The sequence below is a fragment of the Akebia trifoliata genome, chromosome 11 (genome assembly GCF_017979445.1).
Source record: "Akebia trifoliata isolate Shusen 1 chromosome 11, ASM1797944v1, whole genome shotgun sequence".
Lineage (NCBI taxonomy): Eukaryota > Viridiplantae > Streptophyta > Magnoliopsida > Ranunculales > Lardizabalaceae > Akebia > Akebia trifoliata.
The window spans coordinates 7,602,011-7,620,282 of record NC_141385.1 but is presented as its reverse complement, the minus strand read 5'-3'; the positions used below and the strand labels follow the sequence as shown (position 1 = coordinate 7,620,282).

The 18,272-nt window shown below is 43.1% G+C and overlaps 1 protein-coding gene across 1 annotated transcript; it reads right to left on the bottom strand.

Annotated features, from left to right (window-relative positions):
• Positions 1 to 11,595: 11,595 nt before the first annotated feature.
• LOC147390676 (uncharacterized) lies at positions 11,596 to 12,216 on the bottom strand. Its single transcript, XM_086457978.1, has 2 exons — positions 12,097 to 12,216; positions 11,596 to 11,985 (listed from the first exon to the last, which is right to left on the bottom strand). The coding sequence occupies exons 1-2, from the start codon at positions 12,214 to 12,216 to the stop codon at positions 11,596 to 11,598; spliced, it is 510 nt and encodes a 169-aa protein (XP_086314104.1).
• Between the last annotated feature and the right edge of the window lie 6,056 nt (positions 12,217 to 18,272).

Genomic DNA, 18,272 nt, shown 5'->3' with positions numbered 1-18,272 from the left:
TTCATAGACAGAAAACTCATTAAAAAAAAAAAAAAAAAAAAAAAAAAAAAAAAAAAAAAAAAAAAAGATAAAAAGTTTGATATCTCACATTAAAAATTACTACTTTTCTCATATTATTGATTGAAGATTTTAATAGAGAAATCATTAGAGGTAGTGCAGGCTTCATGTGGACCGGTACTATTGACATAGGGACAGCTTTTGAGTGGTTGTCCTATGTGTTGTTTTTAGTGGAATATTATTTCACAATTTGAAAGCCTGATGGGACATATACTATTTAGGCTTGGGTCATTATTATATCACATCAACCATTATTGTACTATTATGGACAAAGGATATAAATCATCCCACATATGAAAGTGATATGGTCTAATCATTGTGGAGGAATCTTACCTAGATTTTATATATCTTGGACCAGTTAGTAATTTTGATCAAAGATTGATTCAAAATATTACGCTTTCGTAAGTTTAGGATCTTGTGACCTATACTATACATATGTAGGAGAGGTGTATGTGATTAATTGGGATTTGGTCACACGAATAGGGCATCATCAAGTAGCCCCAATACCCCTGTACACATTAACATCAATGAAAAGTAAAGCTGTAAATATGATCCGATTTAGAAAAAACGAAGTTTTAAGGCCTTTGTTTTGAGTCCACACCAGATAGGGTTGGGTTCACAAAATTTCAGCCTGCCCACTAGACTTGGTGTGTGATATATATATATAATATATATATATATATATATATATATATATATAATATATATATATATATATATATAGGGTCCCGTGCAGCACCCTAAGCTTTACCACACATTTTAACAAACGTGTTTTGTCTTACATGGGTTAGAAGTTTTGGAATGGACTGATTTTTGGTGAGGATGATCTCTATGGTGAGGAGATCATCCTCACCAAAAATCAGTTCATTCCAAAACTTCTAACCCCATCAAAAATGGTTTACAAAAAATGGACGGTCCACGATTTTTCAACGTGTAAACATGGGGCTAAACATTTCAGAATGGGCTGATTTTTGGGGAGGATGATCTTCTAATCATAGAGATCATCCTCACCAAAAATCAGCCCATTCCAAAACTTCTAACCCATGTAGGACAAAAAACGTTTGTTAAAGTGTGTGGTAAAACTTAGGGTGCTGAACATTTCCCATATATATATATATATATATATATATATATATATATAATATATATATATATATATGGTGGAGGTTTTTCAAATTTTCGTACCTCGAGATTAAATTGGTACTTTGATGAAGATGATGTTGGTGATGATCTTAATCAATAAGTTCATCTTCAAATGCTTCAGTGGTTCAAAACGATTGAAAGAGAGAAACAAGAGATTTCGATGCAATATCTATCAAAAATTCTTCGAAGATTTAATTAGTAAAGTAAAGATGATTGATCAGAAAAAGAAAATTTAAATAGAAAAGAAAATGAATAATAAAAATTGAAAAGAAAATTTCTTGAAATACGAAAATTTTCAATACTCTCTTACTCTTTGTGAAAAGATTTTGTAATTCAAATTCTAGGACAGTTGTCACCACATAATTGGTCCAAGTGTAATGTCATATGGGTTGTGAGTTGGATCGGGATTGTTAACTTTTTTCTTGGTCTTTGTGCCTATCTTTTATTATTGTTGATACTTGAGTTTGATTAACAATGTGATTAATGTTAACTTAATATGATTTATTGTTTAGGGATGAGTGAGTCAGAGAATATTACTCCCAACGTCTCAGACTTGATAAGTACTCTCATATGTTTTATTAAATAGAGAGATTTTACGTATTGGAGGGTTTATGTCACATTTAATTATTTATTTTATTCAACTGTGCATGTTAAATCCGATAAATTATTTTTAGGCTATTCATATATAGATGTGAAATCTAGTTTGCACCTTTGTTCTAATCACCTCGAGTTGAGTCTTAATTTTTTTTTTTTGATCGTGCCCCTTTGAATAATATCGTGCTAAGTTATTAAAAGTAATATCATCGTATTTATTATTTTCCACTTGATTTTAAGATGTTAGTGTCGTACTTTATTGAATGCCCCTTTCGATAAGTATTGATTTCACATTCCCATTAGTTCCAGACCAATATTTTCGAAATAATATTGATTTTCTAAGATCAGATCGGTATTTAAACTTAAGGCCCACTTGATACTTAAGGACAAATGTCCTTATCTTAATAATGTGACAAAAATGATCTCCACACATATCACAAGATAATAATTGTACTTTCATCTCTAATCATTTTCAATTATGGAAATTGAATCCTTATTGTAATAAAAATTAATACGAAATGACTCAAAATAAATTCAAAAGATAATGAATTTAACATTTTTATAAAGTTTAGATCAACCCAAATTTGATGACCCATTACAACTGGGCTTGAGTTTAGTAGACTAGAGCACAATTGGAGTTATCGTTAGTCTAAAGTGAATCTTGCCTCTTTAGGACTGGGTACTTAGTGCTCACTAATTAGCTCGGTCGAACCCATCAACCGATGGCTCTAAATGAGACTAGCCATTCTATCAGGTGCATCAAACTGATATTTCTATTAATAGGTTTCATTACTTAGAAGAGAGGGACAAGTAAGAGATTCATAGCTCTCTTAGATATTTTCCTAAGACTAATTGAATTTTACTTCTACACCTTCTCCTTATTTTCTGGGTAACATTATTGTGTTTTGCCCCACATTGATTCAACGGTGACCAAATGAATAAAAAATCAATTTAGACAAACATGAGTCACATTAGTCGATTTCATAATCTTACATGTACCCTCAATTACCAATACGAAATCTTATTTGACCCCACTTTTCAAAATAAAAATAAAAATGTAAAATGATTAAATTTTCATTAACCTATTAAAAGAGAAACTTCACCGGAGAACGTGTGATCAGATTTGAACACACGCCTTATTTTCAAATTATCAATATTCAAAAATTTTAAAAATATAAAATCGTATAAAATTAAAAAAAATATTTTTTTCAACTTCAAATATGGAGGGAAACCAAAAGACTAAAATAATTTATCTATATGTATTTATATGAAATTAATAATAATAAAATTAAAATATGTTTGGATCACATTTTTTTTTTTTGAGGTGGATTAATATTTGAATTCGATCCGAAATTGTATCGGATATAAGATTTCAATCTGAATCAGATTTTTCATATTTTTTTGGATAAAATCTTTTTGAATATCAAGTATATTTCGGATCATTGCCAGTCCTACTTGTACTTAATAAGATTGCAACAATGGCCTCTGACATGGATGGGCACATACCACTTCAATAGTTTATGTGGTCCACACTGTAGTCTTTGTATCTACTTATTAAAATTACATTTAATTAGTATTGGACATTTACATCGTAAAATTACACTTATTTTAAAATGTGTTTAAAAAACTATCTTCGCAAAAAACCTATGGTATGAGCCAAATACACCATCATATGTAACTTTCCATAAGGTGATTGTGAAAGTTTATATTAAAATGACTCAATTTATTTCCTAATCCCCGGAGAAAAAAATTAAATAAAAACTTTTTTTACCATCAAATCCTCACGAATTTAGGTGGGAATAGATCGATGTGAGACTTTTTTAAAGAAGAATTTGATAATGACTTTTTGTGCAAATTCAATAATTGTGAACCAGCCAAATAAATGTCCGACTCTCTCACCTAACTTGAAAATTACTGCGATGATGCTCATGGTTGAGCGATTTATCGTAGCGCTTCTCATAACTTGAAAATATTCATAAATTAATTATTAATAAATAAAAAAGGTCAGAATTTTTTTTTTTCATAAATATAAATGTAATTTAAACATAAAAAAAATTGTCACCTCACATTTAATTGAGTCGAGTAATTCAGATGAATAAGTGTAGTAAATTAAAAAATATATATATCAGAAAAATATTTTTAATCATTAAAATTATATTTATTTTTTTGAGAAAATCTTAAATATTTAATGTGATATGGTGCATCATAATATACAAAAATAGAAAAATTTGTAAAATATTAAATAGATACAATGGAATCTAAGAAAAAAAAACAAGGAATGAGACAATTACTTGACAAGGCTCCACACCTAAAATCGATGACTACAAATATTAACTACCACTAGAGAGATTCATTTTACTATCCTTCGTATTTATAGTATGGGTCCCGTTCGGCACCCTAAGTTTTACCACACACTTTAACAAACGCGTTTTGTCTTACATGGGTTAGAAGTTTCGGAATGGACTGATTTTTGGTGAGGATGATCTCTATGGTGAGGAGATCATCCTCACCAAAAATCAGCTCATTCCAAAACTTCTAACCCCATCAAAAATGATTTACAAAAAAAGGACGGTCCACAATTTTTCAACTTGTAAACGTGGGGCTAAACATTTCGGAATAGGCTGATTTTTGAGGAGGATGATCTTCTAATCATAGAGATCATCCTCACCAAAAATCAGCCCATTCCAAAACTTCTAACCCATGTAGGACAAATAACATTTGTTAAAGTGTGTGGTAAAACTTAGGGTGCTGAACATTTCCCTTATAGTATTGCTGTATAGACAATTGCTTTCTATCCTAAAATCCTCAATATAATTTTTCTTGTGTGTAGGTTTATTAGGGTTGGGCCCAACTTTATTTGATTAAAAAGAAGTCTTTAAATTAAAAAGAAAAAGAAAATAAAAATACAGGTTTGAAGATAAAAACAAGCCTCTTTGAATCAAGGAGTTCATACACTTTAAATTTACAAATAATTGGGTTGAAGTCCTATATTCGCATTATATTTTTGTAATCTGAAAATGGCTTTTTACAACATTGCGCTGACGTTGAAATATGCACAAAACCATAGATACTTTCCTCAAGATACGAGTGAAGCATCTATGGTTCCGTGCATACCACCACATCGGCGCAGTGTTGTAAGAAGTCAGTACAGAATGACTGTATAATTTTTTTTCCCTTCTCGATCAATTGTGCACAATCAACATCACATAGGGTTGACATCAGATAGGTGCCTAATGCACACATCTCAAATTTTCGTGGGTCCTGATTAAGAAAATTCGATTTATATCAACAGATTCTAATCTAATTCGATGGAGCCTTTTGTAGACACCCCATTTTTGCATCCGCTTGATTAATCAACTCGTCAACCCGATCGCAATGATTCCCAATGATGGATGTGTATTTTATTGCTTTATTTTGTTACCAGATGTGTTTCAGAAATCCGGATGAGGTATCTCGAACTGACAAAACCTTAGAGACCATGCTACGCTAGGAAAATACGACCCCAGAAACATAGAAATCATCATCTTGCAGACCAAAAAGAAGCTTCACGATAAAAATCACTAAAAACTATCAAATTACCAAAATACCCCTAACCTCAAAACAACCCTAGAGCCTACGTTACGCTTAGGAAAACTCATTCAAACACATAAAACAACAAATCGAAACCAAATAAATCATTTCGCCAATTTTCACAGAATTCGACAAAATTACGAAAATGCCCCTCATAAAGTTCACAACCATTTCACACAAAAAATTTCATAAATAACACAAAATAATATTTCCATTGAATTCCTTACGAAAAATCGATTCTAAAACATCCTAGAACATTAAAAACCGACTTAAAACGTGAAAAGTCCTCTCCGGGGGCAAAACGGTAATTTCACAATTTTCATAATTAAAAAATTCGAAATTAATAAATAAAACATTAAATAATTAAAGTGAAACATTAATGAAATTAATTTAAAATTTTGAACCTAAAAAATCGATTAATCGGACTCTCAGGCAAAATTGTTGAGGGTTCGTGAGATATTTCTTTAAGGACCCCTCCATTTGGGGGTCCAAAGAATTAAAGAAATAATGGAAGGGGGTTCTCCAAAAATAAAAGTAAATCAAGCAAGACTGAAGTCAAGGTAGTAAAGTCAATTAAGTAAGACTGAAGTCAAAATTAAAGTCAATTAAGCAAGACCGAAGTCAAGATATTAAAAGTCAATCAATTAAGACTAAAGTCAAAACATTAAAAGTCAATCAAATAAGACCAAAAGTCATAATAGAATTCTAATTAAATAATAACTCTATCTAATAGAGTTCTAACTTAAAAACAATTCTACCTAAAACAATTCTAATTAAAACACAATTCTACCTAAAACAATTTTAACTAAAATACAACTCTAATTAAAAGATCTCTAATTAAACACTAACTCTATCCAAATCAACCCTAAAAAAACATCTATAAATAGAGGTGCTCACACCCTATTTTCGGATCAAATTATGAACCCTAAGAGAAGTAGGTCTAGAAGCTCCCCTAGCCCCCCATAAACCCTAGTTTTGGAGCCCCAACTCCTTAGCTAACATCCCTCCTTCAATTTTAGTCTAGAAAACACCCAAAAGCCTTCTAAAAACATCCCCAAATCTGCAACGAACTTGAAGAGTTCAGATTCAAAAACAAGGAGATACCTTGCCTCGGAGATCCGAAGTCAAATCCGGAAGCAGAACGAAGCAAGGGAGCACGGTACAAAGAGTTCTTTTTGTCAGATCTGAGGGAACCAAGTCCTTGCCATCGGAAAGGTAAACCTTTTATTTTTATTTATTTTCTTATCTAGGTTTTAGCAATGTAATTTACTTGGGAATTTAGTAGAGACCGGCTGTGGCCGGGCGGGGTTGGTGCCTTACACCTTCCAACCCCGTAACTTGATCCCCGAATTCAGTTTTTTTTGTTTTAGATTAGTTTTTATCCGTTTAGAGTCATTGATCGATTCCTAGACCGTAATAACTAGGTGGCGACTCCCAAACCTCAAGGGTCAAAAGCGGATCCGCGTACCCCGCGGATCGAGGGCGCTTTCACCTTTAAGTCGATTCAAGGAATTTTAGTGCTACGTCAACGCAAGATTCACTCAAGTTGAGTTATATATCTAGGGTCATGTTAACGTGTGCCCTTGGGCACACGTTAATGTGCAATAAATACACTTGAAAAATTGAATTTCATATCGAAAATATCCTAAAAGATTTTTTTTTCTTACCAAAATATCCTAAGATGCTTATTCCAAGGTATATTTATTGAACTTTTAACGTGTGCCTATAAGGGCATTCGTTAATGTAGATGCACGAAATGGCTCTACACTTTCCTTCTCTTTAAGCTCGGGGGACCTGCAAAACAGCCCACTCCGACGATCAAGTTAGCCAAATTGATCAGTGTATTGCGCTTAGAGAAGAAGAATTCGAACCTCTTTTACCCATAGTTTTCTTCCTTATATAGGCGTTCAACTGATCGTTTTCTGTGCCACCCCTTGAGGTGACTTGGGGTAGTTAGCTTACTCCCTGACATGTCAGCTGCAGGAGTTGTTGCAACTGCCCCATCACTTCTGAGAAAGTCAGAGTTGCCTGACATGACGTGGGTTGTTAGAGCTGGCTGTCCATTGCAGGCTCATCTGTCAGACCCGTCATACCGACTTACGAGCTGATGGCACAGTTCCGAGCTTAGAATACATGCATTCGTCGGGGTTAATAAACCGAGCTACGACCTCAAATCATTAATCTTGGTCCCTGATCGAGCCACGTGTCCGTGCTCAAGAATTTCCCCCCACAATACCCCCTCCCGAGGGCTCGGCAGCATGATCGGGTAACTCGGGAATATTAATAACGAAAACTGACACGTGGGTGCCTCTTATAGGGTCTTAGCTAAGATTAATGGTATCTTTATGGCGAATCGTTACTTAGCCTTTTCACTTTTCGAGGGCGGCGGTCGGTTGGGCTATCATCGCAGTTCGCGTCCTGTCTGTTGGTTTAAACGGCGCAATTATTGCGTGGTGTACACGTAGCGCCCGGGGAATGGCTCGATTCGCGTGTAGTGGGGCGAACGGTCATATTGGGTTTCTCAGCGTTTAATGCCTCATTATTGTCCTGAGAAATCCCTGTCCGTTGATCCTAAACGCGCATCTCGAGGCTCTCCTTGCCTATAAAATATCCCCCTTACTTCTTATTTTCATTTTCACTTTCACTCTCCCCCTGTTGTTACTCTGCCCGTTTGCCCCCTCGCGCGCTTCCTGTCTTTGCCAGTGCCTCCGTCGCGCCTTCGCCGTGCCATCCAGTCATCAGCTACTCTGTAACCAGCTCCCTTCGAGAGGAAATTGAAGAAAAGGTAACAGAGTCAAGGCCACCCCTCTCCTCTAGTTTTTCCTTTCATTCCTCTGTCACCCCACCCTCATGGCCAAGGGGAAATCTTATTCCCCTGCCTGTCCTCCATGGAGGTGGTGTAGGGGGGCACCTTTTGTGTCCCTGCTAGTGTGGGCCTGTCCTATGTGGACGAGGCACGCAGCTCAGGGAAGGCCCTCCAGGTACCACGGTGGTATACTGGGGGCAATTTAGAGCAGGCCTCCGAGTCCCTTTGAGTAGGCTGACTCGGAGGTTCTGAATTTTTACCGGAGGGCACCTGGGCAAATGACGAAATTTCTTCCGACTTATTAGTGCCTTCGAGCATATGAACAATAGGCTGGAGGACGGCCTCCAGCTAGGGCTCTGGATATCAGGGCCCAATTCGTTCTGAAGAAGTGCCCGAATAGGCCGGGCTTCTTCTATTATCGAAGAGGAGAGGGAAGCCTTCCTTGGTCGAGTTACCTGACTCGGACAAGGAGTGGTTTTTATTCCCCATTCAATTGTGTCTGGTCAGTGGGAGTACGCCCAAGATGACGAGCTTCCCTCCCTGGCCTATTCCTTTTCAAACACCCATGGTGAGTGCTACTAAATGTTTCTCCTCTTGTTCTCCTTTATTCTCTTGCCTAGGACTGACTATGCGTCGTCCGACCTATGCAGGCCCGGCCAAAGACAAGTTTCCGGGAGACTCCGTGGTGATCACCCACCTCTTCTCCAACCCCGACTTGTACAATCAAGTTACGGCCTTTCTACCTCCGTCAATCCGCCCAGTAGAAATGGCACTGCAATCTAGCACCGTCCTCGCCCACCAGTCCTCGCCTCCGACTCTGAGAGGAGGAAGTTGCTGTGGTCCTCCCAGTAATACCAGCGGTAATTCCCGGGGTGAGGCAGGCTGATCCTGGAGATGAGGAAGAGGAAGACCATCAACCTCTTCTAAGAGGTTGAGGAGGGGGCCCCGTTCTCCAGCCCCGTGCTCCAACTGCCCCCTCCTCAATTTCTAGAGGAGACCTGCCATCCAGCCGAGCCATCGCAGGCGTCCTCGGCTGGATCGGTGCAGAGGGGGGTCGTGCCTCCTACCCCCTGGGTAGTTCAACCCTCGGTCAGGGGCAGGCCGGTGTCGGACAAAGATTCAGCCTTGTCCGACCCAGCCATAGCACGGGCGATCTTCGATGCTTCCGTTTTACCGCGGGATGTGGAGAAAGTCCGCAAGAGTTTTGCCGGTGATTCGGCAAAATTCTCGAACGACGCATTCCGAGCTCTGGCGGTGGTAAGCCTTCATATTTGCCTTTTATTTCCCTTGGTTCGACCCCTATTTCCGGTTTGTCCCTCCGACTAACCCTTTCTTTTTCTTCTCTTTCAGGTGCAACACGCCGTGGCCAAGCTCGTGGAATCCCGCGACGCTTCCGTGGACAGCCTTAGGTCCACGGAAGGTCGCCTCCTTCAGCTACAGGCTGAAAGGGATGCGGCTGCGGCCAATTCCCAGAAACTCCAATCAAGCTTGGATAGCGCACTATCCGAGTTGGAGCAGAATAAAGACAAGCTAGCTCTGACGGAGGGGAAGATCTCTTCCCTAGAAGAACTGGTGAAGGCGAAGGAGGTAGAGCAGGAGAGAGCACTCCAAGATCAACTCAACTCCCTCCAAGCCCAGTTGGATTCTTCAGAGGAGGCCTGGGAGACGGCTTATAATAAGCTGAAGGCGAAGCTAAGGAAAGCCGAGCCGCTGCAAAGAGGCCGGAGGTGACCCCGGAAGCCACACCAACTGCTGCTCCCGAGCCGATCCTGAAGCCCCAGTTGCACCATTGGACATCCAAGCCCCCCCAGATGCCGTGGTAGCGATTGTTTAGAGGACGAATAGTTTTTCTTGTTTTGTTGGCACAATCTTGTAACTTTATATGTAATTCAAGTGGAAATATATAAATATATCTTTTTTTTATCGACTCTTTACCTCCCTCTTTGCTTTCTCTTTTTCGCTTTTATGCTGAGGCTTATTGTTTAGGGAACCCCGAAATATTTAACTCTACACTCCTCCTTAGTCAGGTTTTTAGTTTCGAACGAATTCCTTTGCTAGGTCCGGCACCTGTTGAGGGGCCGTGGCCCCTTCCTCTAGTCCGACTCTTCAGTTGGGCTTGGTCCCCGTAGTGGGACCAAGGCTTACCCTTCCGACCAACTCCTCAGTTGGGCTCGGTTCCAATGGTGGGGCGAGGCTTTTCCCTGTCCAACTCCTCAGTTGGGCTTGGTCCCCGTGGTGGGACCAAGGCTTCCCCTTCCGACCAACTCCTCAGTTGGGCTCGACTCCAATGGTAGGGCCGAGGCTTTCCCTTGTCCAACTCCCCAGTTGGGTTGGTCCCCGTGGCGGGACCAAGGCTTCCCCTTCCGACCAACTCCTCAGTTGGGCTCGACTCCAATGGTGGGGCCGAGGCTTTTCCTTGTCCAACTCCTCAGTTGGGCTTGGTCCCCGTGGTGGGACCAAGGCTTCCCCTTCCGACCAACTCCTCAGTTGGGCTCGGCTCCTATGGAGGGGCCGAGGCTTTTCCTTGTCCAACTCCTCAGTTGGGCTTGGTCCCCGTGGTGGGACCAAGGCTTCCCCTTCCGACCAACTCCTCAGTTAGGCTCGGCTCCAATGGTGGGGCCGAGGCTTTTCCTTGTCCAACTCCTCAGTTGGGCTTGGTCCCCATGGCGGGACCAAGGCTTCCCTTTCCGACCAACTCCTCAGTTGGGCTCGGTTCCAATGGTGGGGCCAAGGCTTTTCCTTGTCCAACTCCTCAGTTGGGCTTGGTCCCCGTGGTGGGACCAAGGCTTCCCCTTCCGACCAACTCCTCAATTGGGCTCGGCTCCTATGGAGGGGCCGAGGCTTTTCCTTGTCCAACTCCTCAGTTGGGCTTGGTCTCCGTGGCGGGACCAAGGCTTCCCCTTCCGACCAACTCCTCAGTTGGGCTCGGCTCCTATGGAGGGGCCGAGGCTTTTCCTTATCCAACTCCTCAGTTGGGCTTGGTCCCCGTGGTGGGACCAAGGCTTCCCCTTCCGACCAACTCCTCAGTTGGGCTCGGCTCCTATGGAGGGGCCGAGGCTTTTCCTTGTCCAACTCCTCAGTTGGGCTTGGTCCCCGTGGTGGGACCAAGGCTTCCCCTTCCGACCAACTCCTAAGTTGGGCTCGGCTCTAATGGTGGGGCCGAGGCTTTTCCTTGAACAGCAGGTATAGGCACAAAGATGGCCTTATTGATAATATTTCTTTAAATTGAATACATTCCATGGTGACTGAATCTCCTCCCCTGCCGGCGTCTTTAAGTAGTAAGCGCCGCTTTCCCCGACTTTTTGCACAATATACGGTCCTTCCCAGTTGCAGCCGAGCTTCCCACTATTAATTTCCTTGGTATTTGAAAATACCTTTCGTAACACCATATCTCCGACTTTGAACTCCCTGCAACGTACCTTCGGTCATAAGATCTCTTCAACACCTGTTGGTACCGTGCCAACCTCTTCTATGACCCTTTCCCGCGTCTCATCCAACCAATCCAAATTCCGAGCCACCATTTCGTCGTTGAATTCTGTTCTCGGCCACAGCAGTCCTTGTTGTAGAATCTGTATCTCGGTAGGAATGACAACTTTTGTTCCATAGGCTAGTGCGAACGGAGTGAAAACTGTCGCCCTTCTTGCCGTGGTCCGGTAGGGATGCCCATAAGACGCTGGTAGCTCGTCTACCCATCTTCCCTTGTGTTCCTCCAGCTTCTTCTTCAAGTTCGCGAGGATTGTCTTGTTTGATGCTTCAGCTTGGCCATTTCCCTGTAGATATCTTGGCGACGATTGCAGAGAACGGATTCCGTATTCCTTGAAGTACGATTACACGCGGTTGCCCTTAAATTGAGTTCTATTGTCAGAGATCAACGCATAAGGGATCCCGAATCGCGTTATGATGTGCTCCCACGTGAATTTGATAACTTCTTCCTCCCGAATCCGTGTAAGGGGAACAGCTTCCACCCATTTAGTAAAATAATCCGTGGCTACTAGGATGAATAGCTTGCCCCCCTTTCCCCGAGGTAGAGGTCCCACAATGTCCATTCCCCATACTGAGAACGACCAGGGTGATTTCATAGGATGGAGTTCACTGGCTGGCTGCAGATGCATGGGAGCATGTTTATGGCATTGATCACAGGTCCTCACATACCTCTTACAGTCTTCCTGCATCCTCGGCCAGAAGTAACCCTGATTGATGACTTTATTGGCGAGCGAGCGTCCCCCCGAATGATTGCCACAGATTCCCTCGTGGATTTCCGCCATTATGAGCTCGGACTCTTCTTTAGTAAGGCACTTAAGAAGTGGCCCCCCGAAGGACATTCTATACAACTCCTCCCCATCGAGAGTGTACTTGCTGACCTGCCGAAGTAACTTTCTGGCCTCCCCTCTGTCTTCTGGCAGTACCTTTGAACGCAGATACTGAGTAAATTCTTCTATCCATCCCGACGTTCTATCGACCTGTGCGCACTCCCTTCCACATGTTCGATGCTTGCTTTAGGCAGGTATTCCACAGGTAAGGACCGTCCCTCCGTCTCCCCTAGCATTGAGGCAATGTATGCCAATGAATCTGCATGCCTGTTCTCATCCGGGAATCTGGCATATCTCCACTTGGTCGAACTTCTCAATCTCTCGTTTAACTGAGATCAGGTATTTCGCCATGCGTTCATCCTTCGCTTCAAATTTCCCGTTGCATTGGTTGGCTATAAGTTGGGAGTCGGTGCATAGTTTTACCCGGCCGATTTTCAACTCGCTCGCCATTCTTAGCCCGTGGATGACTGCCTCGTACTCTGCTTCGTTATTTGATGCCCCATACCCGAGTTTGATGACCTTTTCCAATCTATCATTGCTCGGTGTTACAATTACTATTCCCACCCCCGAGCCTGAGTAGTTTGACGATCCATCGACAAAAATTCTCCATCCTGCCTGCCTGTCCCATAGCTCCACTTCTTCCGTCCCTTCGTCTTCATTTTTCAACTCTTCCCAGATCGGATCCTCAACCGGAAAATCCGCAAGGAAATCTGCCAATACCTGCCCCTTTATTGCTGTCCGGGACTCAAATTGTAAGTCGTACTCTCCGAGGATTACAGCCCACCTCGCCATCCTCCTTGACTTTTCGGATCTGTGCATCATCTCTTTCAGCGGGGTGTCCGTCACAACCCGTATGCGGTGGGAAAGGAAGTAGGGCCTGAGCTTGTGTGTCGAGTAAACGAGCGACAATCCCACCTTCTCCGTCCTGGTGTATTTAACCTCCGATACGCCCAACGTTTTGCTAACGTAATAAATAGGATATTCCCGTCCCATTTCAACTTTAAAGAGAACGGAGCTTACCGATGATGGACTGGTCGCCAGATAAATCCCCAGCTCCTCTCCTTCTTTCGGAGAGCTAAGGATCGGTGGCTGCCCCAAATACTTCTTTAGGTCGCTGAAGGCTGCCTCGCACTCCGTACTCCATGTGAAATTCTTCTCTTTCTGTAATAACGCGAAGAGCGGGCGGCATCGATCGGATACCCTGGAGATAAACCTGTTTAGCGCAGCTATTCTCCCTGCCAACTTCTGCACCTGCTTTTGGTTAGCGGGGCTCGGCATCTCTACCAACGCCCGGATCTGGTCTGGGTTTGCCTCGATCCCTCTCCTGGTGATAACGTGCCCGAGGAATTTCCCAGAGGAAGCGGCGAAGACACACTTCTTCGGATTCAACTTCATTTTGAAACTCCTCAGCCGATCAAATGTTTGCTTAAGGTCCGCCAGATGGTCTCCCGCTCTCTTGCTTTTTACCAACAGATCGTCGATATATACCTCCACAATCTTCCCGATCAATCCTTCGAACATTTTTGTCACGAGTCTTTGGTAGGTTGCCCCGGCATTTCTCAAACCGAACGGCATGACTTTAAAACAGAACAGCCCTTGCTCGGTAATGAATGATGTCCGTTCCTGGTCTTCCACTGCTAGGGGGATCTGGTTATACCCCGAATATCCGTCCATAAACGACAATCTCTCATGTCCAGCAGTGCATCGACTAACCTATCAATCCTTGGCAGCGGGAAGCTATCCTTTGGGCACGCCTTATTCAGGTTCGTGAAGTCGATGCACACACTCTCACCCTTCCATCCTTCTTCGGCACTGCTACTATGTTCGCTATCCATTCTGGGTACTCTACTTCCCTGATAAACCCGGCCTTCAAAAGCTTTTCGATTTCCTCATTCACCCCCTGCCTAAGGCGCGGCGACAGCCTCCGTGGCTTCTGCCTAATAGGTCGGAAGCTTTCATCAACATTTAATCTATGGCACGCCACCGACGGGTCTATCCCAGGCATGTCCTCCAATGACCATGCGAATACATCCTTGTTTGCCCTCAGAAGTTGGAGTAGCGCTGCCCTCTCCTCCTGCAACATCGTGGTACCAACACTAACTATCTGTCCTCCATCGCCCTCGAGATCCACGGCTTCGATTTCCTCAACTGTTACTCGCTGCTCGCGCAGCGGCTGCTTCTGTAATTGCTACGAGGATTCATTAACAGTTGGAGTTGCCTTTCTCTTCTTCGGTGGGGCGGCCTCGGGGCCTCGGTCTTGCTTCAAAGCCAGGTGAAAACACCTCTGCGCCATCTCCTGATCTCCCCTGATTTCCATTATTCCTTCCTTACCCGGGAAACGAATAACTTGATGATAGGTTGACGGGACTGCTTTCACATCCGTGTATCCATCTCCGGCCCAAGATCGCGTTATAAGCCGAGTCTGCATCTATTACCACAATCTTGTCATTACCACTTTAGACCCTGCTGAGATCGAGAGTGTGATTTCTCCTACCGAGCTGCTAGCGGCGCCGTTGAACCCATAGACGAGGGTCGGCGTTGGCTCCAACTTCCTGAAACCCCCATTCTCTTAGCCGCGCTTAGGAAGAGAATGTCCACCGCGCTCCCCGAATCCACGAGTATTCTTCGGAGCTCGACGTTTCCCACTGGAAGCGCGATTACTAACGCGTCCTGATGGGGCCCTGCCGTCCCCCTTAGGTACTTTCTTTTCTGTGAATACGATTGCCCGGGATCTGCTCCGTGGTTTGTCGTTCCAACTACCCGTACTCCTGACGCCACACTGTTAACCCCGACCATATGTCGGATCTTTTTTACCTTCTCCCGAATCTCACGCCTAGACGGCACTTCGGCCCCTAATAATCCTGTGATGGTATGAATTATCCTGCGCTCTTCCGTCTCTCGACGCCCTCCTTTAGCTGCCTTCTTCTTTGCTCGGGCTTTCGCTCAGCTCTCTCGGTAGTCTCCCCACTTCTACTACTTCCTCCGCGGGAAACATAACCTTTGAGCTTCCCTGCATCGATCATATCCTGGACGATATGGCGCAGCCTGTAGCAGTCCTCAGTAGGGTGATCCTCAGCATGATACTCGCAGAATGGTTTTCCGGGTTTCCCCTTATACCCCCGTGGCGGTTGAACGAAATCGGGCCCCCCCTTATGCGCCTTAGTATCACGGATAGTTTTTCGTTGAGCGGGGTATAACACCCGGCCTCTTTTCCACCACGACTGCTCGTTCGAATCTCTCTGCCTTTTCTTACTTCCTTCCACTCCGGGGTGGGTCGGTACCTTTGAAGCGTCTACTCCTCCTTCGCTGTTAGCCACTGTCTGGGTGCTTCTTCTTCTGCCCTTCACAGATCTTCCACCAGGATGTACTTTTCCACCTTCGCATACAAATCTTCTAGACGAGTAGGATCAGACTTGATCAAGGACTCATGCAAACCGTTCCCCGGGATCACCGCAGCGATGCACGCCGCGCATGCTGTGGCCTCGTCCATGCCCTCTACGTCCAGGGCTCTCGTTCGAAAACGGGTTACGAACGACCTAATACTCTCCCCGGGCTCATGTCGAAGGTTAAATAGAGTGTTAACTCCGACCTTCTTCCTTCGCAGGTGCACGAACTGCCAACGAACGTTTCTTCCAGCTCGAAAAAGTTCGTAATGGACCCAGCTGGTAAGGCCTGGAACCACATCATGGCCCCGAGCCTCAAGGTTGACGGAAACAGCTTGCAGAGCAACGGATCATCATTTTGGTACAGCACCATTTGACTTCTGTAGTGCAGTATATGGTCCATGGGATCTCGCGTCCCGTCATAAGTTTCAAACTTTGGCATGTGGAACGACCTGGGTGGTTCTGACTTCATTATCGCCTGCGAGAATGGTGTCCCTTTGAGTTCCCGAATTGCGTTCCGTACCTTTTGCGCGGGATCCTTTCCTCGCGCGAATTCCTCATCCCTCCTTTTGAGCATCTCCTCCACTTCCTTCCTCGTCATGGTTTCTTTAACTTCGGAGCTTCCCTGCTGTGTTTTTACTGCTGCTGAATCTTCAGTCCAATCTACCTCCGTTCTTGTTGCTCGAACAGGATGGTCGCTACTCTGCTCTGCCCCTGGGCCTTCCTCAGTCTCCGCACGCTCGCCTAACCTTTGCCTAAGCTCTTCGTTTTCCTTTCTTATTTTCACTATCTCATCATTTTGTTTCTCCAACCCCCTGCGCATTTCCTCTCTCATCTCTGTGAGTAAGTTGTACATCGCTAGCATTGGATCCGGCGCATTTGGGGGCGAGTCTGCTGGTAGTGGATTTGATGGCTCTCCACGATTTTCGCCTCTAGCTCTTCCCATATTGGTCGTTTTTCTCCTTGTAAGTTTCCCACAGACGGCGCCAAATTGTAGATGCACGAAATGGCTCTACACTTTCCTTCTCTTTAAGCTCGGGGGACCTGCAAAACAGCCCACTCCGACGATCAAGTTAGCCAAATTGATCAGTGTATTGTGCTTAGAGAAGAAGAATTCGAACCTCTTTTACCCATAGTTTTCTTCCTTATATAGGCGTTCAACTTGATCGTTTTCTGTGCCACCTCTTGAGGTGACTTGGGGTAGTTAGCTTACTCCCTGACATGTCAGCTGCAGGAGTTGTTGCAACTGCCCCATCACTTCTGAGAAAGTCAGAGTTGGCCTGACATGACGTGAGTTGTTAGAGCTGGCTGTCCATGCAGGCTCATCTGTCAGACCCGTCATACCGACTTACGAGCTGATGGCACAGTTCCGAGCTTAGAATACATGCATTCGTCGGGGTTAATAAACCGAGCTACGACCTCAAATCATTAATCTTGGCCCCTGATCGAGCCACGTGTCCGTGCTCAAGAATTTCCCCCCACAGTTAACAAGACCCATATATTTGATATCAATTCTAATTAGTTATGTGACATCGACATTTTCATCTCCCTTGATTCCACCCTCATAATTACTAGACTAATTGTTAGTGGAAAACAATGGAATCCAACCAAAGGAATCTTGAAAATGATAAAGATAGACTTACCAAAGTCCCTATAAAATTAGTGGCCCCATTGAATACTCCACAAGGCACATTGTATCGAAAAAATATAGCAAATTCACCATTTTTTTATAATCCTTTTTAGGTTGGTAGATCTGTTTTTAGTGAGATCAATAATTTGATAATGACGTTAATTAAACTTAGGTCTATAATATTATAACCCATCGACTTTACCAGTTAAGCTAGATTACACATTCATCAAATTTGCTATACTTCACATAAGATTAATACGAGGAGGTCGCATCAAATGCAACTCGGGCTCATTAATTTGCTAGGGACAAATAGAGGTTTGAGTTTGAGGTAATAATATTTTCGGATATCTTTTGAGAATTGGGACTACTAAAATGTGGATGGAAGATTTTTTATTTTAAATTATTAATTAGATTTTTATTTATTTATTACTAAAATCAAGTTTTCATATAGATTTGCCAATATTTTGATTCATAATAAAGAGGGTTGGTTCATATATTATGGGATTAGTCGATACAAGTAACTGTTTGCAAGAATGTATTTTGAGATAGAAAAAACGTCAAATGTTTTGGGAATGATTAGTTGCACACCACCCATTATCAATTGCACTCCATTATTTAAAATTTTCTCTTTGCACTTCATTTGTATGATTACACTCCAAAAATAATTAAAAAAGATACTCATGGATATATGAGAGCTCTTTGGAATTTTTTTCTTGCGATCGTGACTTAACCAGTAGTGCTACTAGGGCTCTCATGTTCCAACTCCCAACAACTTGCCA